At 44.3% G+C, this 26,884-nt stretch overlaps 1 protein-coding gene across 1 annotated transcript in view; it reads left to right on the top strand.

Moving 5' to 3' along the window:
• The first annotated feature begins 14,010 nt into the window (after positions 1-14,010).
• PKD2L1 (polycystin 2 like 1, transient receptor potential cation channel) overlaps positions 14,011-26,884 on the top strand; it is a 37,913-nt gene continuing 25,039 nt past the window's right edge. Inside the window, exons 1-3 of the mRNA XM_019636401.1 lie at positions 14,011-14,114; positions 19,210-19,489; positions 20,026-20,139. Of these exons, the coding sequence (XP_019491946.1) occupies positions 19,255-19,489; positions 20,026-20,139 (349 nt within the window). The 5' untranslated portion in view covers positions 14,011-14,114; positions 19,210-19,254. The remainder of the gene's footprint in view (positions 14,115-19,209; positions 19,490-20,025; positions 20,140-26,884) is intronic.

The following is a 26,884-nucleotide window of genomic DNA, read 5'->3' as shown; positions in this document are numbered from 1 at the left end:
TAACCTTGGGCAAATTACTTTGTGTTCTGTGAGCTTCCATTTCTTTATTTGTAATGTGAGGATAACATTTGTTTTGAAAAATAGTGATGATTACAAGAGGTAAAATACAGCATAGGGAGTATAGTCAATAATATTGTAATAACTGTGTATAGTGTCAGATGGGTGATCTAGACTTACCGGGGTGATCACTTTGTAAGTTATACGAGTAGAAATGTCTAATCACTATGTTGTGTACCTGAAACTAATGTAATGTTGCATGTCAACTGTCATTGAACACATATTTTGAACGATCATTTCTAAAAAAAGCCCCAAATGGTTGTGAATATTAAATAATGTATTATGGTGATTAATACACTATTGGACACAGAGTAAAGTTGCAATTACAGCATTCCAAGTGCTCCACGATTTGACCTGAACTTCCTGTTTCAGCTTTAATTCTCACTACCTGCTTGGTATAACTGACACCTTCATCAAACTGTACTTTTACTGATTTCTAAATATGCTCTATCTTCCCACCTTTTCCTCCCCTTCAACTCTGTCTGTCAAAATACTACTCATGCTTAAAGGACAAATTCAAGCTCTGTCCCTTTCTGAAAGCCTCCCCTGATTTTCACCACTGTTGGAATACGCTGTCTTTCATCTGGGGCCTCCACAGACCTAACTCCATCACTTATGGCACTCCTTACACAGATTTAAAAATAATTACCTACGCGTGTCTTATTTCTCCTATTAAACTTCAAGCTCCTTGAGACAGGGCCCCTGCTGCCAAAATTGGTAAGTGAATTTAGAAAGATCAAGGATACAAAATCAATATGTAAAATTATTCCATTCTATATACTATTAAAGAACTATTGGAGAATGAAATTTAAAACATACTGTTTGCAATAGCATCAAAAAATTGTCAAATACAGAGGAATAAATCTAATAAAATATGCAGAATATCTACACTGAAAACTACAAAACAATGCTGAGAGAAGTTCTGAAATTCTTAAAGAAATGGAGACATACCACGTTTATGGTGGGAGGACTCAATGTTGATGTACAGATTAATTCCTACAAAAATCCAACAGGTTTCTTTGAGGAAATAAACAAGCTGATTCTAAAATTAAAATGAAAATTCAAAGGGTCTAGAATAGCCAAAACAACCTTGAAAAAGAACAAAGTTGGAGGGACTAAACTATTTTATTTCCAGACTTACTACAAAGTTACAATAGTCAAGATAGTGTGGTGTTAACAAAAGTGAACACAAATAGGTTAATGAAACAAATTAGAAATACATCAGAAATACATCAACACATATATGGTTAACTGATTTTTTTTTTAATTGGGGAATTGGGGGGATGGGAACAGTGCTGGGGAATTGGGGGAAGGGGAGCAGACAAGCTGCTGTCGTTTTGTTCTTCAATCTAGTTGTGGAGAACATTGCTTCACTGGCCCAAGTTGACACCATCATTGCGCTCTTCTCTGGTGAGGCAGATCAGTCGCCGGCCTCTGGATGGCCACTCACTGCGGCTGCCGGCCGCTCACGCTGGCTGCTGGCTACATACGGTAGCCCATGGCAAACCACTGCCACAGGGGCTGCAGCCCACGCCGTCGCCGGCAACTCACAGCAGCCCAGCTCCAGGTCGAGCTGCTGTTCAGCATCTTAGCTGTGGAGGGCAGTGTCACTGGCCCTCATATGTGGGATCCGAACCGGGGCCCTCTGGCATCCTAAGCGAGTTCTTAACCATCGCGCCACTCGGCCGGCCCGGTTAACTGATTTTTTTACAAAGGTCCCAGGTCAGTACAATATGGAGGGGAAAGTCTCCTTAACAAATATTCCTGGAACAACTGATATCTATATAGAATAAATAAACCTTAACCTCTAACTCACTCTATACACAAAAATTAATTTGAGAGAAGTCATAGATAAATATAAAACTTACAACCATAAAGCTTCTATATAAAACCACAGGAAAATATCTTTGTGACCTTGAGGTAGGCAACGATTCTTGGATAGGACACAAAAGCAATAACCATGTGAAAAAAAATTGATAAATTAGACTTCTTGAAAGTTCAAGTTTTCTGCTAGCAAAAGGAACTATTAAGACAACAAATAGACAAGCCAGAGAATGGGAGCATATATCATAGTACATAAAAAGATAAACATCTCAAAAAAAATGGCAAAAGTTTTTAATAGACATTTCACAAAATAAAGATATAAAAATGGTCAACAAGCACATGAAAAGTTGTTTAACATAACTAGTCTTAGGTATGAAACCCAAAGCATCAGAAACAAAAGAAAAAATAGATAAATTGAACTTCATCAAAATTTTAAAAATTTGTGCTTCAGAGGATGTTATCAAGAAAGTGAAAAGACAATCCACAGAATGGGAGAAAATGTTTGCATATCATACATCTGATAAGGGACTTATATCTAGAACATATGAAGAACTCTTACAACTCAATAATAAAAGTCAAATAACCCAAATAAAAATTGAATAGACATTTCTCTGAAGAAGATTCACAAATGGTCTATAAGCACATGAAAAGATGCTCAACATTATTAGTCACTGGGGAAATGCAAGTCAAAGCCAAAATCAGATACTTCATACCCATTGGGATGGCTATATTCCAAAAGATAGATAATAACAAGTGTTGGTGAAGATGTGGAGAAACTGGAAGCCTCATACATTGCTGGAGGGAATGTAAAATGGTGCAGCCACTTTTGAAAAAAGCTTGGCAGTGTCTCAAAAGATGAAACATGGAGTTACCATCTGATCCAGCAATTTCACACCCAAAAGAAATGAAAACATATGTCCACCAAAAACTTGTACACAAATATTTATAGCAGCGTGGAAACAACCTAAATGTCCATTAACTGACTAATGGATAAATAAGATGTGGCATGTTTTTACAAAGGAATATTATTCAGCAAAGAAAAAGAATAAAGTGCTGGTACATGCCACAACATAAATGAACCTTGAAAACATAATGCTAAGTAAAGGAAACCAGTCACAAAAGACCACATACTACATAATTACATTTATGCGAAATGCCAAGAATAGGGAAATCTATAGAAATGGAAAGTATATTAGTGGCTGTCTAAGGTTTGGAGTGGGTAATGGGGGATGCTGGGATAGTGGTGATGGCTAAGGAGTGCAGGGTTTCTTTGTAGGGAAACGAAAACATTCTAAAATTGATTGTGGCGATGGACACACAACTTTGTGAATATACTAAAAGCCACTGGATTGTAAATTTTTTTTTTTTTTTTTTAGCTGAGCCATCCTGCCACCTGTTAGCAGCTCAGCGGCTGCTCAGCTCGGGCCGGGACTCGAACTGCTGTTGCTCAGAGCTCAAACTCTTGAGCGAGCTCTTAACCAACTGAGCCATTCGGCCGGCCCTGGATTGTAAATTTTAAATGGATAAATTGTATAGTAGGTAAATTATATCCAATAAGGCTATTAAAACAAAAAACACCACTACAGACTAGAATGACTAAGTTTAAAAAAACCAAGAACACTAGGGCTGGCTGAGTGGCGTGTTGTTTAAGAGCTGGCTTGGGATGCCAGCTCTGAGCAGCAGGGCCCCGGTTCAGATCCCACATGGGCCAGTGATGCTGCATCCTCTACAGCTAAGATGGTGAACAACAGCTCAACTTGGAGCTGGGCTGCCATGAGTCGCCTGCGACGGCATAGGTGCAGTGAGGTTGCAGTGGGCTGCTGTAAAGCTACCGTGAGTGGCTGGCAGCTGGCGTGAGGGGCCAGCAGCCGGCGTGAGCTGCCAAGACCTGTTGTGAGCGACCATCCAGTGACTGGCACCGGATCTGCCTCACCCGGGAAGAGTGCAATGATAATACCAACATGGGCCAGGGAAGCGATGTCCTCCACAACTAGACTGAAGAACAAAAGGACAGCAATTTGTCTGTTCCCCTTCCCCAATTCCCCAATAAAATCTTTAAAAAAAGAAACAAAAAAAATCGAGAACACTAAACGTTGGTGAGCATGTGGAACAACTGAAACTCTCATGCATTGCTGGTGGGAACATAAGATAGTACAATTACTTTGGAAATGGTATGGCAGTTTCTTATAACATTAAACATCCATCTTTTCTAAGTTCCAGTGATTCCACTCCTAGGAATTTCCTCAAGTGAAATAAAAACGTATGTCCACAAGTCGATCTCAGTAACCAATTATGAATGTCCTCTTATATACACCAGTGACTCCAGGTCACATTAGATCTTTTTGTGAATATCCTCTCTCTATTTACAGCATCATCATTTTAAGTCCCTTTCTGTTGTTTCAATATTATAATCTTACTAATATGGATATAATGGGAATAGTAGGTGACTGTCAGGAAGTTAATTCGGAGTATGGGAGATGGAATTCCCTTCTTTGGACACAACACTTAGTTTTCAGTTCGATAATTTGACAGGGATAGAACAAATGAAATAAATTCCATGTAGAGCACAGGATTCAGGTTTGTTAAATTTTCCTGTATCATTCTCTCCGAGTGTCTTCTGTGTAAGAGTTGTAAATTAGAAAATTAAAATTAAAAAACTACTAAATAAAAAAAAAAAGAAAAAGAAAACAAAAACCAAAAACATATGTCCACAAAAAGACTTGTACAAGATTTATTGCAGCTTCATTTATTATAACCTTAAATGGGAAACATCCCAAAAGTTTGCCAATAGGAGAACAGATAAACAATTCCCGGAATGGTCATGTAATGGACATTCAGAATCAAAGAGAATGAACCATAGATACATGCGACAACACGGGTGATTCTCAAAAATGTGCTCACCTAAGAAGTTAGACACCAAAAGTACATACTGACTGATTCCCTTTGTATGAATCCAGTAACAGGAAAAACTATTATTGTGTACGGAGAGAAGTCAGATGTGATTGCCCGGGATAGGGCGACTTGATTTGGAAAGGGACCCGAGGAAAGATTCTGGTGATTGAAATGTTCTGTATCTTGTTTTGGGTGCTGGTTACCTGAATATATACAATTGTCAAGATTCATCAGATTGAACACTTATGGTCTCCACATTTTATTGTATGGTAATTTTACCTCAACTTATCTAGGAAGGGTTGAGAACCAGAGTATGAGCCCAGGAAAAGGAGTCCTAAAATTTGTTTGCTTCATTCATTTATTCATTCATTCATTCATTCATTTGAAATGCAATAAATATTTATTGCGCCCCTACTGTAGAGCAGACACTATTCTGGAAGCTGAGGTCACTGGTGAATAAGTCCCATGTCTCTCCTTCGTGGAGCTTACATTCTGGTGGGAGAGACAATTAACAAAATAACCATATACGAGTATAATGTAAGGTGCAGGAAAAAAAGGATAAGGGGATTTAGAGTAAATTGTTCTACTAAATGCAGAAACTTGGGAGAGTCTGGGCATCATTTTGCTCAAGAGGAACCCAAAGCTCATTTCTTTTGTAAATTGCTGCTCACTTGCCCTATGAGCCTGGTGCGTCAGTGGTTGTGCCTAATAATTCTCCTGAGTTCCCACTTGGCTGTGACTTTACTGCCTCCCCTTTGGAGCACAGATATAGTAATCAGGACTTGCCCTCATGGATGTTTCCAGGGCTGGATTCAGTCTCCATCAGGTGATAGAGTGCAGGCAAAGATAGAAGGCAAAGATGTTGATTGTCCTGTCAAAATTTCCTTCCCCACAAAGAAAGGATATGACCCTAAGCAGGAGAGGTAAGAGGGAGAGCGTGCTATGATGCCTCTTGAATGTGAAGGCGCTTCTCACAGTGGCATCAGCCCTCCCCCTCCCCTTGTATGGGGGCCTCTCTTTAATGACCTCACCACTCCAAGCATGTCTTGGGTTTTCCACTCTAAGCACCCCAGCGAAAGTGCAGTAGACGTCCTTGGGGAGCCATGATTTCTCTGAAGGGTCCTTGTCCAGGCGTAGGGAGAGAGGCCCACTCCCAGAGCTTTTAGATGCAAGCAGGCTCGTGGGACATATTGTTGCTTCTCCCTTTCTCATCTCCCATGGCTGTGAATCACTCTTGCTTACAAAATCAGCTGCTATGTCAGGGAAAGGGCGTTCCCTCTTATTGACTCTGAACTGACCTGGGCAAGGGTTTTGAAATGTATGGGCCTCAGTTTGTCAAACTGAGAAACAGTTTGTCAGCGTCTCTCTAATTTCTGGGTTCATGTTAAAGTCCCCAGAAACCTGGGCATTCAAATATTGACGCTGCATTGTTCTGTTTAGGTTTCAGTTTCTTTCCCTACGTTACAGTAGGCAAGGGGGTGACACAGTAGCCGACTGTGCTCAGGAAATAAGCTGACACTTGGGAGGATGGAAAATAACAAGATTCCAGAGCCTGTTTCTTTCTGTTCTAACTCTACTCCCAGAGCTTCATCTCTGACTGTCTCTTTCAATGCTTTGTCCCTCGGTTTCTCTTCTGTGAAATGGGGGCGAGCTGACTTCAATTATCAAGTACTTCCCTCACAGGTGGGAAGTCAGTCGAGCTCTGGTTTCCCAGGAGCTGGAGGAAAGGATGAAGGCCATGTGATAGGCTTTCTGTATATAAGTGACCTTTATCCCAGGAAATCATGTGGTTCTCATGCATGCCTACTTATGACACACAGGCCCCAGCACTGGGCACAATTTGGGCCTGCCTTTTCTCTTTTCTTGATACGATTAGGGCGAGGGAGCTTGGGGACACATGCCTGGGATTATGGCACAGTAGGCTGCAGAAAGAAAGAGGGAGATGGAGTCGCAGCTCTGTGGTGGGGGCTGCTCCGTGTAATACCTACCTTGAAGGTCTGTGACTGTCTCCAGCCAGATGTCAAAAGAGGGGTAGGATGGTCACCGATCTTTGTGTGGCCTGGCTAGCCCACTTGACATGCCCTTCCTTTCCCCCTCTGGGCGTCCTGCAAGGAGAGGCTCTGAGCCTTGGGGGGTTGGGGGGCGGGAAGGCTTACAGAAGGACCAGCATGACCCCCAGAGGTGCTCAGGGACCTCAGGACTATCTCCTGCCACAGCTGCCCTCCCAGCTCTGTACTTTCTTACATACTCTTTCCTCACTCACTTACAATTTTCAATACCGATCTAAGCTAAACTTTGGGTGTACATAAGTAAATAATAATACATGCCCTTGACCGAAGGTCCTACCCCATGAGTAATAGAAACTAGGCCCATCTTCTCCAGTGTCACTTCAGTCCCTCCAGATCTTGAGATTAAAATGTCACCTTGCTCAAATAAAAAAAGCACACTGGGACAAATGTGATCCAACCAACCCCATATACCTGTCCAGCCACACTGCCTGTGACATCGTGGTGACAGAGCAAAAGGCCAGAGCTGTACAAGCTGTCCTCACAACCCTGACCTCAGGGTTTCCCGTGGGACAGAGGGCAATATGAACAAGGGATAGGAGCCAGCTCCCAAGCCTGGGCCAGTGTTTTTCCCAGCCAGTTCTCTGTGCTGAGAGAAGGGGGCAGGACCCTCCTGGGCTGTGGGCTCTTTCCTGTCCTGTGGTCTAAGCTGAGTCACAGGCAGCAATAGCCAGGAGCGCTAGTGTGATTGGACTCCCCTCCTCCTGCCCAGAGGAGAGGGAACCAGGCTGGCCTGCACTTCTGTAGCCTGTCTGGGCACCACTGGCTTTTGGAGAAAATTGAGTGAAACGGGATGGGGCCCCCACATCTCCATGAGTATTTTTGGTTCACTCATTCAGCAAATATTTGTGGAACATTCCATGGACCCAGGCACAGTGGTAAGTGCTAAGGAGGTCCTGACCTTGGGGAGTTTAGCATAGCGGAGGAGATCCTTATGATGCTGGACGATGGAGCTGAACACAGGGTGCTATGGACTCCAGAGGAGAGAGGCACACAAGACCAGCTTGGGAGAATCGGGGAAGGCTTCCTGGAGTAGACGGCAGTGCTAAATCCCAAGGGGCTGTTAGGATGTAGATGTGCAAAAAGGCAGTTGACAAGTGTAGAGGCTCAGAAGAAGGAAAGAGACTATAAGCTGATATGCCACTGACTAGGACCCTGGACCACAGCTCCTCGTGGGCCTGAGGTTGGAGAGATGCTGTAGCAGGTCTTCTGCTGCATGACTCTGGAAAAGAAGAGGCCAATGCATTTGTCGAGCCAGCTCCCTGTGTTATGACACTGTCGTAGAGCCATGACCTACCTCTCTCTCCAGTCCTTCTCCCCTAGGTTCGCCCATCAAGCACAGGACGTGTGTGTGCGCGTGTGTGCACACACTTGCATGTGCTGGTGTATATGCCAGGGGAGGAGCTTCTACCAGGTTATTACTACCCATATCTGGGATCTGGGGGTATGTCTACAGGCCAGATAGTGAGTGTGAGTGGGAACAGTTACTGTCTTGGGGCAGAGTGTCTGACCCAGGGACTGACAGTCTGGGCATGTGAGACCTGGAGACAGAAGCCTTAGGACCAGGGCCAGGCTAGAGATTTCTGCGGTAGCCTGACCTCACACAGGACATCTTTCCAATCCTGGGAAGCCAGACCCCCACCAGAGTATTCCATCTAGGATGGACACACAGGGAAGACAAGCAGATACAGGCCCAGGGCCTCCAACAACAGGTACATGAGCTGAAAGGAAAGTCTGTCTTGCTCTGACTCTGCCTTGGAGCCGGAAGTGGAGAGAGACAAGGGGCTGGCCCCAGCCTTGCCCTTGAGGTCAGAGAGAGGTATTCCCCCATTTGCTTTCTGTAGTTGCTGAGAGTGCCTCTAGGGAAGTCACAACTGTCTCCCAGAAGTCCAAACAAGGGCCTTCCTCTCTCCCATATGTGAAAGATATTAGACCTTAGCCAATCCTAGCCCTTCACCCCCCCCCCTACTCCTGTTTCTCTCCTCCTCTCTCTCCCTCCCTACCAGCAGGCCCCTGCCAGAACCCCTTTCCCCGTAGGCAACCTTTCCTCAGTCACTCTAGCCTCCTGCACTGGGGGAGCACAGTCAGCCCACACTCTCCTGGCCTTCCTTTTGCCTGACAGTAACCTCTTCCACAGCTTATGTCACCCCTGCTTTGCACTAACACAACAGCTGAGCCAGGCTCAGCAGAGTTGCAAGGTCCAGAGGGCAGCTGGCTGTGCCCTGAGCCAAGCTTCCTTCTGTGTCCCCACCCCTCCCACCCCCCTCCAGCCTTTCCCGGGCCAAGAGTCTGTTGCTCTCCCATTCTGTCCTTCTGAGCCAAAGCATCCACCTGGGGATTGAGTGTTGACTGGGCCCTCCCTGTGCCCAGGGGAAAGTCAATTCCCTCGCTGCTCTGTGGGAGGGAGAATGGAGCCAGAGTTCTGGGCCCGCCCCTGGGGAGCGCACAGATTTCTAAGAGAAACAGGACAAAGCACAATAGCTAACTGGGCAGGATCGTATCTGATGATGGCAGAGTTTAAACCTACCATATTAAGTGGGGTACTGGTTCCGGGAAGGGAGAGGGGCCCTTCCTTGTAGAGGAGCCCCTAGAATTGGTTAGAGGAAGAGAATGGGCTTGAAATACATTCGTTTAGCACTTTTTAAAAGTGTCTACTTGTGTGTACTTATGTGCTTTGATGATTTACCCACATTTTTATGCCTCTTTTGCAAGGCTCAGAAAAGTCGTACCAGCCTGGGGCTATTGGGGTGAGGGATGATGTGGTGGGCATATATCAGGTACATCTGCTAGGTATGTGGTAGGGACTTCATAGATTTTGTGTAGCAAGTACTTCTTTCCAAGCATGGAAACAAACATGCTAAGCGGGGGATGGGAAGGAGACTGCTGGTTCCTGCTCCGCTCTGTCCTCCCACATCTGCCAACGGCCCCCACAGTCCTATCCAGCCTCCATAAACCCTGGAACCTAGGGTCCTGGCCCCTGGGCAATTTGCAGCCTGGAAGCCTCCTGGATCACCCGGAGGCATCTTTCTTCTACTCTGCTCCCTACCTCCACCTCTCTTTTCCATCTCCCCCTACCCAAGAGAGAAAGGGGAAAATCCCTAACTTGCCCTGGGCTTCACCCAAGATGTAAAATAATGACATCTAAAGTGTAAAGTAATGTCATCATGGTGGATTTCCGGTCTATTAATCTGCTGCTCCCACGCCAGGGATTAGCTTTTAAAGCCCAGATTTATTTCCTTCTATTTTCCCAGGAGGCCCTGGGTTTGCAATGTCATCTGGCTCAGACATGCTCTTGCAGAACCATTGGTTTCCCCATGTCAGGCCAACTATATTCATCCCATCCCTCCCAAGCCAGTCTTTCATCTGAGAACCAGCCAGGGGGAAAGAGGAGACATTGCAGGGCCATCAGGCCCAAGAACATCAGGGAGGTCCACAGGGGCCCTTGACCCAGTCAGTCCCTGTCATGCCAGGCACCCATCAGTCTTCTCCACAAACACCTCCCTTACCGAACCTCTGCTTCCCCGAGATGAATGTCAGCTTCTTCCTGACCCCCAAGAGCTACCTGGCCCTCTGGCCCATCTGTGGCCCATCTGAACAAATCTATGGTTGCTCTATTATATACTGGACATTGGCTGAGGTCAGAACTTGGTGCCAAGAGAGGGTCATCTGAAATGGTGGGATTCCAGGAAGGGGGTGGGACCTGGTGCTGGCCAATTTCCTGCCAGGGCAGGCTGGCATCTGGGCCTGTGGGTCAGGGCTGAAAGAAACACCCAGCTAATTCGTTTACCTCTTTCACATTTCAGGGCTTATAAGCAAGAAGGAGCCAAAGACAGAGTTATGGGAAAGAGAGGACTCGCTTGGGAAGATGTGTGTTCCTGGATTCACACAGGAGAGCAGGTGCAGGGGCTGGGAGGAGCCTGCCTCTTTAGTCACTGGGACAGGAGGGAGGGAAAGGAGAGTGAAAGCAGGCATGAGGTGAGAGGTGGGCATTGAATTGCTCTCCTCAGAGGTGGGGGACACAGATGGCACTTAGTAGAGACTCCTGTGGGCTGAGGCTACTCCTTCTCAGGTGTGGAGACCGCAAGAATGGGCCTCACAGACCTTCAACTACCTGTGGAATAATTGACCAAGAGCACTCACCTGGGCCATGCTTCCAGGTGAGCAACCTGAGAACGTCCACTTCCTAGGAGCAGCCCAGCCAATGATTTAGCTTAGCAGGGATACTAAGGTAGGCATCTTGCTGGGAGACACAGAAATCCCCTGATGGTTTATGTTGGTTCCCTGAAGGTCTTGGCAAACCTTTCTTAGACTAACTACACTGCAGAAATCCACTCAACCTTCCTACCCTCTCTCCTTCACTCTGGGTCAGACTTACATCGTGGTCTGACAGCTCTCTCTGCCTTCCTTGGCTGCCTCTCCATTTTCTCTCACAGGTGTTTTGCCCACTAAAACCTTGCACCCTTATCCAGCCTTGGCGTCTGCATCTCAGAAGAGACGGATTAACACAGTGGGTTACTAGGCCTCCAGAGGCTTAGGCCCTATTAGAAGGGCCAGACATGAACCTTTACAGTTACCCAGAAGAAAAGAATAAGTAACAGGAAGAAGCTAGGGAGAGAACCGGTCTTTTGGTTGGGGACTCTCTGAAGGCACAGCCCTCCAAACTGGTTTTTCTGTTCTTTTTACAGACAAGTCAAGGATCCTGCTGCCACCTGGTGGCCACTATAGGCAAAGCACCTTTGTGGCCTCCCACTCTTCTGTGATTCTGCTCAAGGCAGTGGGAGTGGAGAATTTGTTCTGGTGTTTGGGGCCCTCTCTCTCCCTCATTTACAGCATGTAGTATAGGAATTGATTCCAAACTTTACACCCAAACGTTCCTCCTTTAAAATAAGCACCATCGTTGGACATATCTGTGAATATACTAAAAGTCACTGAATTGTACACTTTCAATGGATGAATTATGTGGTATGTGAATTATATCTCAATAAAGCTGTTTTTAAAAATTAGCACTAAGAGGAGTTAGAATGAACTGAGTCTTTTAGAACATGAAAATCAGGATGGTTGCTTCTCCTCCTGTTATAGCTCTTTCTCTTTCTGGCTCCTCTTCCTTCTTCCAACTCTTTTCTCTTTCAATCCTTTGGCAACCTCAACTGTTCCTGTGACTCCAATAAACACTTCTATCTAAGCTACATGATCCCACCTCCCTCTCTCCAGTATTTATTACTCTCTCAAGCTCTAGTTCAAATTGCCCAATGGCCTCTCAGATTCCATCATCTGAGTGTCCTATTAACACTTTAGACTCAAACCTACTTCCTGCTGAAACATGCTCCTTTTGATCCTTCTCCCCCACCCTCTTTTAATAGCATCACCATCTTTCCAGTTATCCAGGTTTGATACCTTAGATCTATCTTTGGTGTCTCTCTCCCTCACACTGTACATCCAATCAGGTGCTCATCCTAGCAGGTTCTGTCTATGAGACTTCTCGTATATTTTTCTACTTGTATATTCCTTTCTACTCTTATTTCACTACCCATAATTCAGGCCTTCTTTATCTGTACCTAAACTAACATAACAACCTACGAACTGATTTTCTTGCTTCCAATTCCCTCCCAAACCAAACCCACCCTATTGTCAAACTATTTTTCATAAAATATTGCTTTGATTTTATTCCTCTGTTCAGAAGCTTTCTTTGTCTTTCCATTGCCTAATGAATTAAATATCTGGTATTAGAGGCCTTCCATATTTGCTCCTAACCCTCTTTCCACTTCCTATTCTCTAGCCAAAGTGGAATTGTTCTTCCAAAAGAGCATGCAATGTTCCTACCTGCCTACCTTTGCACATGGATGTCACACAGGAAGTCATTATCACCATCATCAGACAGACCTGATTTGAAAGCCTATTCCACCATAAGTTACCTCTCTGATCCTCAGTTTCTTCACCTGTAAATGGAGATAATAAAAACCTACCCCATAGGGTGGTGTGAGAATTAACTGAGATACTGCACTGAGCTGCAAATTGTCTGGCATGGGGGAGGTTAATAACTGGTAGTTATACTTTTTCTGTCTCTTAAAATACTATCCATCCTTCAAAGTCCATCTCAATGCCATTCCCTTCAAGATTTCTTTTTTGACCGTCTCACTTTCAAACCCAATGAACTTCCTTCCTCTAACCTACTGTTAGATGCTATACTTCTCATTATTTCTCATTGTAGCTATTTTCATACTTGTCACAGATTTCACCCATATTCTTCCCCTAATCTCCAAGGAAGTAGCAATTAATACAGATTTGTGGAGCAAGTAGGTGATAAGTAAATCTATTGCATGAATGACTCCCATGTCCAGAAATGAAACCTAATGATTTCTTGCTGACATGGAGAGTTAGTGTGGTGAAGGCAACACTAACCAGCCAAGAGGTACTTTGAGTCTGAGATGAAAATGAACCTCAAGTTTTTATGAATATAACTACTGACCACTGCCTTTTTAAAACTAACCATTTTTCTGAATACAAAGTGCTCATAATCACAGAAAATAAACTAACAAATAAAAAGTATCTGTAATCACACCATCTAGAGGTACCACTACTAAATTTGATATTCTTTAACATTGGTCTTTTTTTTCTATGCATCTAAGTATAATATACACATAAAATTTGGATTCTGTAGATGTATATGCCAGAATTTGTCACATAACATGTGGTGAGTATTTTCTAATGACATTAAATGTTATTTAAAATTGTTAATTTCTGCACAATAACCCATCATGTGAATGTATCCTAACTTATTGAATCTTTTTCTCTATTGTTGTATATTTGAGCTTCTTCTTTTTCAGCTTTGTAAAATCTGTTATCAATTATGCTGATAGACATCAGGATAGATTTCTAGATTTGGGATTACAGGGCCAAGAGAATAAAAGAAAAGAAGTAAAGCTCTAGGTTCTGAATTTCTGTTCAGAAAAAATTTTAAAACGTTTCTGAAGTATGATTGACCTTTATTGAGGTACGATGGACATGTAAAAAGCTGTACATATTTAATGTGCACAACTTAATGAGTTTGAAAATAAGCATACATCTATAAAACCTTAGGACATTTAAAATCAATTTTTAGTTTTACCTGCTACTCTAGCTCTCTTATTAATTTCTGTCTCTTTTCCAGGGGTTGAGGAGATAACCCATTTCAGGAGTGAACATGTGGTTGGATTCCATGTCTTCAGAAAAATCTAATGCAAGAATTCAGGTTTAGCTGAACTCACTTTCCAGTGACCATGAGGGACAAAGATTACTGTAAGTCTTAACATTCCTTGCAATGTCGTAACTTTTCCTTGTTTGGTCTTTTAACTTGGTCTGTTTCCTTGTGCATATTTAGCATAAAGCATTTTTGAATCTCAAAAAAAACCTGTTTGTGCCAAGACAAGAAAGGGGAGGAGAGGTAGAAATCAGTATTTCATTTCTCATTAGCCCCAGAAATGCAGGCCTCCTGCCATGTATCCTTAGAGCATCCTGGACTTCTCCCTTGCAGAATTTTTTATGATTATAAATTATTTGTGTATTTGTTTAGTGCCTGTCTTCTTCACCAGAATGTAAGTTTCACCAGAATGTAGGTTTCTGGTGGTTTTATTGGCTGCTTCATCCCTAGAGTTAAGCATAGTTCCTACCATAGAGTTTGCATGCAGTAAATATCTGTGGAATGAATGATGATGGGAATGAGGACTCAGGATGGAAAACTATGTATCTCCTGTAGTGGGGTCTTCAGGGGCTGAGGCAAGGAGGTGTCTTGGGTGATTGCCCTGAGACCCTGACATGATGCTGGAAGAGTGAACACCGGGGGATCTGCCCTGGTGCTCCAAGCTCCTGTCATCACAGGCTGGGGACATTCAGTCAATCATGCCTCATGTGAAATTTGGTGAGTTTCTCTAAGGCAGCGGTTCTCAACCTGTGGGTCGCGACCCCTTTGGGGGTCGAACGACCCTTTCCCAGGGGTCGCCCGGTACTCAGATGTGGGCATATCTGCATGTGGGCCTGGAGACGGATAGAGGAGCGGTGTCCCGGTTCCTAAGACCATCGAAAATATGTGTTTTCCGATGGTCTTAGGCGACCCCTGTGAAAGGTTGAGAACCGCTGCTCTAAGGGAAAGAAGAATTACTTTGTCTCAGGTCCTCTTCCTCAAGCCTCTCTGCCATATATCCCCTTTTTCTCTGGTACTTTTCTTTCTCCTCCCCTCCCCTTCGTTTCTAGCTTGGTGTTTCAAACTCACGTGGAGCTCTTTTCCTTCCGCACTGCACCCCCTCGGCAAGTGGCCTGACTAGCGCTTAGCATCAGCTACAGAACCCCACTTGCTGCAGCTGGAGCTCTGCCTAGAAGTGATAGTGCTGACGGATTACTTCAGGACCACATGAGCACGAAATGTCTGGACGACACTCAGCACGGGGGCATGATCATGGCCGCAGACCCAACTTTCCAGACAGCTGAAGACTAACTTCCTCATTTTTGTTGATGGCGTCATCTGTCTCCCACCACGTGGGTTTGATTGGTTCCCTCCGCTTGTCCAATTTTCTGTAGAAGGCACAGACAAATGGGCATAGATGTTCAGGAGGGTCCTCCAGAAACGGGAGGAAAGCTGAGGGTCTCATTCAGAAAGGTTTTCTTTGGGGAGATGGTAGATGCAACATATATTCCAGCAGGACTTGTGAAACTGGGAGGAGGTAGGAATGAAGTAAAAGGCTAAAGTGAGTCATTTGGATGAAATGGTTGGGTCACCTACAGCTTCTCTGTGAGGTCTGTGATGAGATAGAACAAAATGCCATTTTCTTGGCATCCTGAGCTGGGACAGCTGCAGTAGGACTTCATACACCCAAACCCTCCAATGGATCTGGCTTGTCTATTCTGATGTATTAAGAAGCTGGGGCTTGTGGAGGCCCCTGGAGTAGTGCTGTGGTGTTTGTTACATACAGACAGGTAGGGGAGGACTCCCTTGGGCTTAGCCTACTCCGGTGTGCTTGCTTGGTCCACCATTCTTTGTTGCTGAAAACTTGGGCTACTCAAATTTTAGATGACTATGGTGGTATATTGGCAACGGGTAAGCTCTTCTATGCAGGGTTCTTTCTTATAGATAAGTTTTCCAATGTCTTCCACTGAGAATCATTGCCATAGTGAGCCACTGTTACTTATGGAGTATGTCCTATTATTTATGCTTATTGGGGGTAGAAAAGGTTGAGAGTCACTATGTGGAACACAGAAGGTGGCTTGCAGCTTGCTTCTCCCTCTAGAATCAGGACTGTAAGTCACTCCAGGATTCCTTCCTCTAGAATATGGGAGGTGCCTTCTCCCAGGGGAACTTATGTATATGGAGACCTTATAGGGAGATGGGCCACAGGTTTTCATCCCACAGATTTTGATGTCTCTGGGCTCTTTGTCAGACCTAGTAGATCTGAATAAGACCAAAGAATCTGGCTGGGATGGGCATGGTATGAAAAGGGAGTGCCCTGGTGGAGGAAATGAGGTAACCCTCGTCTCGATGTCTGTACTAGGATAGCATGTGACGCAAAAATTTATCCTAGTGAAGCAATAGGACCAATTCACCAAGTAGGCTAAGAGGCATCATGATTAAGAGGACTTTTGGCTTTGATGGGCATCGAGTCTTGTTATGTGGTTATGTGCTTTCATTCCAGGACTTTTATAATACTCTCCAGCTGAAATGCCATCATTCCATTCCATTGGCATCAGCTGAAATGGAATGGGAGTGGACACAGAGAGTTATGAGACCCTTGTGCCTCTGGGAAATAACAGGAGTCCTGGCTGAAGGTATTTACCTTAGACATGAACTGCTGTGCATTAAGGGAATGCTCAAGGATGAATGCTATGGTAAGATAGCGAAGTTTATTGTGTGCTTTATAATGCACCATTTATAAAGACTTCTCTAGTCTACTGTTTTAATCCTGAAACAGTCCTTAAGGTCAGCAGGGCAGGCCGTATCATCAACACCCTGCAGATAGGTAAACGAAGTCTCAAAAGGGACTTGGTCAGAGCCATATGGTTAGTAAATTGCTGAGCCAAGAGTTAAATCCAGTAGTTTTGGTTTCAAGTTCAAGCCTCTTGGGTTTTGTGAACTGATGATAAGAGGCAGCCTGAGCCGCGGGACTCCCCTGAAAATGGTTGTCCTCTTTAATAGGGCATGGTCACTCAAGAAAAGTCAAGTGCCATGAGAAGCTTAAGGGGCATGAGGAACTGTTGGACACAAAATCACCGGGCGATCCCATTTAATTGCAACATTTGCAACTTCTTGAATAAGACTAAGCATCCTAGGCTTGAAGACAATTTCTCAAGTTATGTTGCATAACCTGTGCTCCCAGGGTCATTATGGGGTGATCCGCACACAGGGAGAGTGCTTGAGACTGGGCAGGGAAAAGCAGTGTTGCCCAGGTAGATGACCGTACATAAAGCAGCCCAGCTCTGGCCATCAGCTCTCAGGAGTGTGGGACCTGTCATATGATGAACCGCCTCGAGTACATCCAAAACCCCGCTGACCTCAGGCCTCCCTCAGAATATAAAATTACCCCAAGGGAATCAGAAACCATCTCCTGTTCCTCTCCCTGCTTCTCTGGACAATACTGCCAGCTTCCTGTTCATCACCCCTGCCCCAATGTTCAGTTTTGCAAGCCAGGGGTCCTTTTGCAATTGTTTGAAAGCTTGTGGGTAAGAGGCACAAAAACAGCTGATTTTACACAAAATGGTCAAGACTGGCACAGTTCCTTATTTTTTTTATGTTCCCAAAGAAAGCAAGTACTTTGGAATGTGTCTAACCAGCCAATAAAATGGAGAGATGAAACTCCTCCATCTAAAAAGGCTCACAGAGAGGCCCCTTAGCTTAGAGTTCGTTCTTTTAATAACATCTGGGCTGGGGCAGGAGCTCCGTACAGCAGACTCTGTGGTAGGACTGCCGCTGCTTTTTCAGCCCTGTCTCAGATGTTGGAGTACACTTATTTATCAAGGAGCTGATCCCAGCCCTGGGTTGTCTGGGGTCAAGATCTCTTTATGGGGACATTCAAGACCAGTGACTTCCACCAGGCTGATGTTGTACTGAGTGTGAAGCCGGGCTTCAGGCCAGTTTGGCAATAGAGTAGCTCAGAGGGGAAGCCAGGAGTTGGAGAAACGGCAGCCCCCACTCCAGCCATCAAGGAAGATGTAACTTGTGGGGCCAGCCCCATTCTGGGCCACAGTACATGCCTGTAGGTAAGCCAGGGCAGGTGACCCAAGGCTGGAGCTGGGTGTAGTCAGGGATGTGCTTGAGGGCTCATTGTCAGGGTTTTAATTCAGAGACCTAAGATTGGAAAGAAAGCAGATTAGCCCTGATATCTCTCATATTTTTATTCTATGCCCACTACGAAGCAGAGCCATAAAATAAGGTTGTCAGCTGAACTGGGTCCAGGTATATCCACTTCCCCTATGGCGTCCCAGACACACTGTCCTTGCCCGTTGCTCTCTGATCCATCTGCCCAACAGGGCTAAGCCTTTTCCCTAGGCTGAGCCCCACACCCTTAAGGAGCACCTTTCTATTGGTATAGCTCACCGTTAAGCTGTGAGAGGGCAGACCTCAGAGGAAAGAATATAATATAGAATTCTGCAGACTTTCTTCCTTCCTTATCAGCAGTCAGAGACCCTGTCCCTTAAGTATCTGAAACAGGAGGTCCTCCTGCCACTATCCTTTTTCCCCTAGTATGAGTTGGACTGAGGGAGGGGAGCCCCCCTTCTCCAACCCACCAGGGGACAGCTCAAGGTGAGACATAAAAGGAGCCTCAGACATTATTGGCTAAGCCTGAGGGAGGCAGTACTTTTCAGTTGCCAACTCTGGCCTTGGCCCCACCCCGATCCATGGCGGCCCTTTCAGGAGCTTTTAGTGAAAATGAGCTCAGACCCACAATGGAGTCTGCCAGCCTCCCTCTTCTCCCCGTTCCTCCCATTTCTCTTTCATCGCCTCTTCTGTCCAGCTCAACTCAGGACCATCCCTCCATCAGGCCCCATCTGCAAGCAGCCCTCTTCTCCCTCCCAGCATTCGCCTCTTTCTCCCCTCCTTTCTTCCACCCTCAGTCTCCACTTCTTCCTCATATTCCCTTCTCTCCCCGCATCAAACATCTGCTCCCCCCAGTTCCCTCCCACCCCTTTCTTCTTGTCCCTAAGGACCTCCAGCAAGAGGGGGAGAGAGAAAGCCTGACAGGATTGACAGTCGTTTCCTATCTCCCTCCTCCCTCCTCCACCCCCTAGCAGGCACAGGTTTCCCCTACAAAAGGCAGGAGGCAGAGGCTGTGTGAGACCAGCTGCTCTCAGACTCCCTTTGCCCTCTGCTGGCTAGTCTGGGCTGGGCCTTTGCTCCCTCTTTCTCCAGGTGAAAGTGGGTACCTGAAGTGCTGGGTCCCCTACCTCATTCCCCATGAATGCTATAGAAAGTTCTGAGGGGCAGGAGCTGCAAAACCTGGGAGGCGGAGCCTGGGACAACCCTGCCTACAGTGGTCCTCCTACTCCCCATGGGACACTGAAGATCTGCACCATCTCCAGTGCGGTGCCCCCCAAGCCCGAACCCAAGAAGCCTGAAGATGGACCGCAGGAGAAGGCTCACCGGATCCTGGTGTCCAGCTGTTGCCTCCAGATCAGTCGAGGCATCAGAGGTAGCTGGTGTGGGCAGGGTTCTCCTGGGTTACTGGAGTCAGGAGAAGGGGTTGCCAAAGCTTTTAGAGTGCGGAATGAGATCTGAAGAAGCGGGAAAACCTCAGTGTCTCTTTGGGGTTTGTGAATTGTCTGTGAATTGTCTGTGCATGCCCCAGAACAAAAAGGCCAGTCCAGTGGTCTCCCAGAGGTGGAGCCTGGCACTGTCATCACTTGGAGACCCAGGAGGGTATGTGAGAGCTAGTTTGAGGGAGGACATGGGTGTGATGATGCTCTAGCTTGCTCCACCGGGAAAAAGTGCCTCCCTTCCATGCCTGCATTCGCTATGACCCAGCACCTTCACCCCTGTCTACCTCAGGGACTTTGATGGAAAAGGGCAGCCATGGTTCAAGTAGCCAGATTCAGCCAAGGGATAAGGTGATAGGTGAGGAAAGGGGCTGGGGTGGGAATGGGAGTAAAGTCCAGGGGCTGATGGGTGGGGATGACTGAGAGGAGCCCTGCTTTCGGGGATCCTGGGCATCTGTTCACTGCCCCTTAGGACTTTGGGGAACAACCCTGACTGAGAACACCGCTGAGAACCGGGAACTTTATATCAAGACCACCCTGCGGGAGCTTTTGGTGTATATCGTGTTCCTGGTGGACATCTGTCTCTGTGAGTAACATCTGTCTCTGTGTACAGTAACATCTGTCTGTGTAAGAAGCATCTATGTGTACAACATCTGTGCACAGACTTCTGCGGGCAACATCTGTGGGGACAGCATCCATCTGTGTGAGCAAGCTGTGTCCTGGAATCTCGATCTCAATAATAAAATTGTATTTATTACCTTTTCAGCTTAAGGTATTTTGTTTAAAAGCAACTTGTCAGTGAGTTTGAGAGAAGAACACAGGTTGTTAGAAAGCTGTTAATAAACGTTGCTTTGTCAAGAGTTACTAGAGGAACCCAGTTTTTAAGTTCAAGTTCCTGACACCTACTCAGCAGCCACTGGTTTCTGTCGGTAGGTGGAAGTTTTTACCCTTCTGTACAGAGTGGAAGACCACTTCTTTCTACTTGGAAAAAAAATAGCTTAGTGGGTTTTACACAATGATTATACTATGTCTGATCCATGTTTCTTTAGAGGCAGGAAGAAAAAGATTCAGCATGTCTTAGAGCTCAGATCCCTGATAAAAGGGTTGAAGATGCAAATGGTGTAGAGGTGGTAATTGCAGTTAAGGTTTTCCCATGTGAGAGATCACCATGCCATAGGCATCAAGGGCAGCTAATCTGAAGCTCTGGTTTTAGACATGAACTGGGAAGGTTTGGCCTCTAAGCTGAGAGAAGCAAGATAGGATAGTGACCCATGAAAGGAGAGAGTCAAAGAACTGTAGCTAATAATAAAGTTGGACTCAACAGATGCTATAAGGCCTATGGATAAGGCACAAGTGAAGTTTGGTTAGTTTTATAGAGTTGTGCGTGTTGATTAAAGCTGCATCTTTGACCATACAACTAAAGTGCCTCTATTATTAAGTGGCTGTATACACCACAGAAGGCTCTATTCTTTGTAGAATGCATGCCTCTTTTGGAAGTGGAGTCTAAAGGCCTGATAACATCAATGCTGATGCAAAATTTCATCATCTTTGTGAGTCAGCCACATTTGCGTGAACCCTCTAGGAAGACTGAGCAGAAAGCACTTGCTTCTGGCTGTACTCTGTTGGGACTCACTCTATCAGGACAGAGGGGGCAATTCTGAGTGTTTACCATGGGCCATCAGCGTGGACTGAAAGGAGTGCATGTGGGGAACAACGGTCAACCCAGTGTGCATATTGTGGGGCCCATTTGTTTCCTTTCAGTAAACGACTGTCAGAAATTCATTTGTTGATGTATTGACTTTTTTGTCTTCACCATCTGCTAGTAAGGAGTGTTCCTTTCCTTTTCCAGCCCATGACAGCAGCTGAAACCCACAGGCAGATCCTTGCTCTATAAATGATCGAATGTCTATATTTCCAGATTAGCCTTTGGAGCAAGATTGGGAGGTTTCTAGCTCCCCTGAATTATTGTGAACCGTTTCTGACTCCTCTGTTTAGGGCTGGAAGGGGTGGAAGCATGGATTCTAGAAGCCTGGAAGTCCCATTCATCCATGTTCTCCACTTTTTGAGATCTCAATGCACTGCTCAATGCTATATGGTCTGTTGCTTCCCAAAGTCTGAGTCATAGAGTCAGTCTAATAATTACAGAATTCTTGAGTGGCCAGGAGCTTTGGAGGTCATCTAGTTCAAGGATGCAGAAATCTCTAAGATTCCTCCTGTGGTGCTTTGTCAGGTGACCAACCAGCTTCATCCTGCAGAGTATCCATGGGGATTTCACAGTTTCATGGGGAACCAATTCTACTGTTGGGCAGCTCTATTTTCTTCCATCTGTGGAGTCTCGTCCTCTGTGAAGGATACAGAGATGATGGATTCTTGGGCCTTTCATGGGCTCACCTACTTTTTAGAACTTTCTTTCTTCTCTTGAGCCATTTACTTCCATGTGACTCTGTAAAGTCCTAGTGGGTTCAAGGCCTGGTACTTCCAATTATCAGTTGTGAGATCTGGGGCAAGTTTGCTAACCTCTCCTAGCCTTGGAAAACCATCATAGCCACCTGACAAAATTTTTATGAAGGTTAAATAAAATGTCCCACCAATATACTTATTGCAGTCCCTAGCACATGATAAATAATACCTATTATTATTTTAAACTCACAACAGCCAGTGTCATGAACACTATCAGTGATGGAAGGTAAGGGAGTATTAACCTGATACTTTTAAACCTCTGAAAACCTCCAATTCCTGTGGAGTTGGGCTGTTAGTAAAGACCTTGAAACCATTCAACTACTTGAAGATGTGTCATTTAAGTGCCTTTGACTTTGAGAATTGAAGTCCCTGTCCACAAAGTGCCAGCCCCTCAAGAATTTTCGTATGAAAGGGAGTTTGGAAGCCTTCACATTCTGATGGTTCCTACAACATTTAGTTAGGTACTAATACTAGTTTCCTAGCCCTCATCCTCTCCAGGCCTCTTCCTTTTTTCAGGCAAATCTTCAGGCAACATTGAGCCTTTGACATGGTCTCAGTAGGGCTACTTTGGCGTTCTCCAAGGTCCTGATCTCACTTTGCTGACATCTCAACACCTATTCAGCCTCTCTGAACTCTCACTATCTGCAACTAGACTATGCATTCTAGTGAGGATGATACAGCTCCTAAGGGGATGAAAATAGTTTCTTCGAGGGCAAAAAAAACCAACAACAAACAACCCAACCCAAACCAAAACAAACCTTAGGTATTACAATAGTTTTTGACTCTCCAAAGGGCCACAGTAAATAAGCATATAATAAATATAGGGTAATAAAATTTAATCAGGGTCAGGAGCGATTAGAAAGAAAATGTCTAAACAGGCTCCTTGGTTGGGTGATAATGCAAAAAAGGTTAAGAAGCACTGAACTAGACCCACCTAATATTGCTAGCAGTATGCTGACTAAGTATGCTGACTAAGCTGTCCTGTTCAAGGATAGGGTGGTAAGTCCTGGCCACAGAGTCTGCCACAAAGCAGGGTGGCTGTTGTATTGTTCTATCAGGATGCTGTCTTCTAAGAGCTGCAGTGACATGTGGTTGGATGTGCATCTTTACCAGTGGGCTTTTCCATTGCAGCTCCTGTGACAGGGTTCACATGCTCCAGGACCCATGTTTGGTATTAGGGTAAACACTGTGGCCTCATGGAAAGATATGCACATTTGAGTCAGACAAATTGGGTTCAGATATCGGCTCTGCCACTTACTGGTTTTGTGACCTTATGCACTTTCTTTTTGGTAGAATTAGGATAATAACACTTATCTTGTGGAGATAACATGTATAAAGACTCTAACACAATCACTGGAAATAATTATCTTTGTATTATCTAGTGGAATTTCAAAACACTCACTTGGTCTTCCAGACTGGATGTAAAAAATACCTTTCAAGAAAGATGCCAATCTGAAAAGGCTACATACTGTATGATTCTAACTAGAGGGCATTCTGGAAAAGGCAGAACTGGAGATAGTGAAAGGATCGGCCATTGCCAGGGGTCAAGGGGACAAAGGGATGAATAGGTGGAGTGCAGAGGATCCTTAGGGCAGGGAAACTACTTGTAAGAAACTATAACGATGGATACATGTCAGACTTTTGTCAAAACCCATAGCATGTGCAACATTAAGAGTGAACATTAAGATGTGTCAATGTGTTGTAAGTTCATCAGTTGTAACAAATGTACCACTCTGGTGCAAGATTTTGATAGTGGAGGAGGCTGCACATACGAGTAAATAGGAGAAAAGGGTATATGGGGAATTCTCTGTATCTTCCACTCAATTTTGCTTTCAACCTAAAACTGCTCTAAAAAGTAAAGTCTATTTAAAAAAGGACCTTTCAAGGTTTGTAGTTAGCTCTCTATATAGGGATAGTGTCATTTGAGCAGCATCCACTTCTGACATTAGACCTTTAAGGCATTTTCTCCAGAAGACCTCACATTGAAAGATTATTCAATAAAGGTTCAGTGTTTGTGCTGCTAATAATAATGACGGTGGTTGTGATAAAGGTCTGCTGGCCTCCCATTTTACAGGTCAGGAAAGGTGTAGGTATGCCAAGCACACTAGCTTGCCCAAGGCCACACAGCAAGTAAGTGGCAGAAGCAGGAATTCAGTTCAGTGGCTGTTGGCCCGACTCAAATTCTGAGGCTTTTATCTGCTAGAATCTACTATAGCCTGTCTGCACACAGATGTATTACACCTTAATTTATTGACACCCATCAACATCTTAGCAAGGATAACTCCCTGTCCTAACCTCGTAGAAGCAGAATCTTGACAAAATTCTACCTGATGATTACTTTTCTTCCTTTGTGTTGCTTTTTTTAAAAGATGATATAGAAACATTAAAGAACATCTTGAAATATAATTCACCCATAATTCACCACCACAACCCCAGAGATATTTTCACTTTTTCACATTTCTGGTCCTTATCCACATATTTACATATTTTACCTACTTGTACCATATTGTACACTTCCACTTACAATTATATCATAAACATCTCCTCATATTTGTAAGTAGCTTTTATATTTTCATTTTAATGATTACAGTCATACCACAATGAACCAAACCATTTCTCTTGTTATTTCAATATTTGCCTATTTTAGGTAAATATATCTATGCTTGTTGCTTTTCTCCCCCCACTTTTGTTGAATTATTTCCTTGGGAATTTCCAGGGAGAGAGATTACTAGGCCAAAAGACAGGAGTGTGTTTTCAGTCCTTTCTGTGTGTTGTTATTTTGACCCTGTAAATCATCAAATTTATTATGCGGCTAGTACTGTAAGATCACACCAATTTTGTCACAAACTCACCAACACTGGCTATTCGCTTTATAATTTTTTAATTAAATAGGCATGAAGTGGTACAATTTGCCTTAACTTGTCTTGCTCACTAGCGAGGACAGACACATTTCTCATATTCTAATACATTAAGTATTTATTTTTGCATAAATTGCATAAGAAAGATATGTTTTAGGAGGGCCCATGAAGAGGTTGTGTGGTGAAGTTTGGCGCATGAGACCCTAAGAGAGGGACCAGTCAGCACGATCGGGGTTCCCGAGCCTGAAAAGAACAACCAACAAAGTTAGACATCACTTACACAGCAATTTAGCCTGGGATGGGCCCTAGTAAACTCTAGTGGTCAGCCATTTATAGTGATCACATTTTTTCTCTCTTATGCTTTATTCTAGAAACTGGGTGGACCTAGTACCGGGGCTATTTGGAGTCTCATCTGGCTAAAACAGAGCTGTCTTTTTAATGCAGGCAATGTGGGTGAACCATCAATCATCTCATAATAACCATATCAGTTGTGCAATCCTTTAAACCTTACAAAGAGCTTTCACACCTATTATCTCATTTGACGCTGACAGCAATCCTGTAAGGGAGAGATATTGTTATTTCTGTTCCATGGATTAGGAAGCTGTTATTATTGTCATTATGAATAGTTGAGGACTGACCCATAATTCAGAATGGTCTCTGGTGGGTGGAGTTGGTCCTATTCCTGGGCAGACAAAGTCCTGGAGAATGATCTTCCTGCCTCCACCCCTCCCCTTTCACCATCATGATATTTATGAAAGGGCTTCCAGCCCTTTGTCTTCTTGGCAGGATGGCTGTGGCCTTTTGTTGATGGAGGAAACATTGAAGGTCTTTGTGTGAAAACAATGGCTGTTTGTTTTAGGAGACAGTATTGTTATCTGAAAGGCGCACCTGGGACTGGCCCTGTAGAGGAGCGGCTCTGAGCCAGGACAGGGCCGGTTCTGGTCACCATGGAGTTGGGGAGGAGGGCAGAGACCCTTGGCCTTTGGTGGCTTGTGTCTACATGCCAATTAATATCGACTGGATGCTCTTTATCCATCCCTGGTTGTAAGGAAATGCCTGCCTCTGTTCACTCTGCTTTCTTTTAGTGATTTTAAGGTTCTGTCTATAAATGAGTGGAATCTTGCATTCACAGGAGAGGTTGAAGTAAGCTTGGAGATCAGGAAGAAGATGTCTTTCTTTTTTATTGAGATATAATTGACATATAATATGGTATTAACTTTAGGTGTACAACATGATTTGATATATACATATATTGAAAATGATTACAACAATAAGTTAACATCCTTCAGCATACGTAGTTACAATTTTTTTTCTTTTCATGAGAACTTTTAAGATTTACTCTCTTGGCAACTTCCAAATATACAATACAGTGTTGTTACCTGTAGTTAGCATGCTCTACACCACACCCCCAGGACTTTTTTATCCTATAACTGGAAGTTTGTACTTTTTGACCACCTTCAGTATTTCATCCACTCACCCTCATCCCCTGTCTCTGGCAGCCATCAATCTGTTCTCTGTATCTATGAGTTTGGTGTTTTTGTTTGTTTGTTTTATTTCACATATAAGTGAAAACATATAGTATTTGTTTTTGTCTGTCTGACTTATTTCACTTAACATCATAATGCCCTCAAGGCCCGTCCATGTTGTTGAAAATGGCAGGATTTCCTTTTTGATAGCTGAATAATATTCTATTAAATATATGTATATATCTCACATTTTCTTTATTCATTCATCTGTTGATGGATATTTAGGTTGTTTCCATGTCTTGGCTATTGTAAATAATGCTGCAATGAACATAGGGGTGCAGATATCTTTTCAAGATAGTGATTTCATTTTCTTTGGATAAATACCCAGAAGTAGAATTGCGGGATAATATGGTAGCTCTATTTTTTATTTTTTTTTTTTTTAAAGATTTTTTATTGGGGAATTAGGGGGATAGGAACAGTGCTGGGGAATTGGGGGAAGGGGAACAGACAAGTTGCTGTCGTTTTGTTCTTCAATCTGGTTGTGGAG

The sequence above is a fragment of the Hipposideros armiger genome, unplaced genomic scaffold, assembly GCF_001890085.2.
Source record: "Hipposideros armiger isolate ML-2016 unplaced genomic scaffold, ASM189008v1 scaffold_28, whole genome shotgun sequence".
In the NCBI taxonomy this organism is placed as follows: Eukaryota; Metazoa; Chordata; class Mammalia; order Chiroptera; family Hipposideridae; genus Hipposideros; species Hipposideros armiger.
This window is presented reverse-complemented; position numbering and strand designations above follow the sequence as displayed.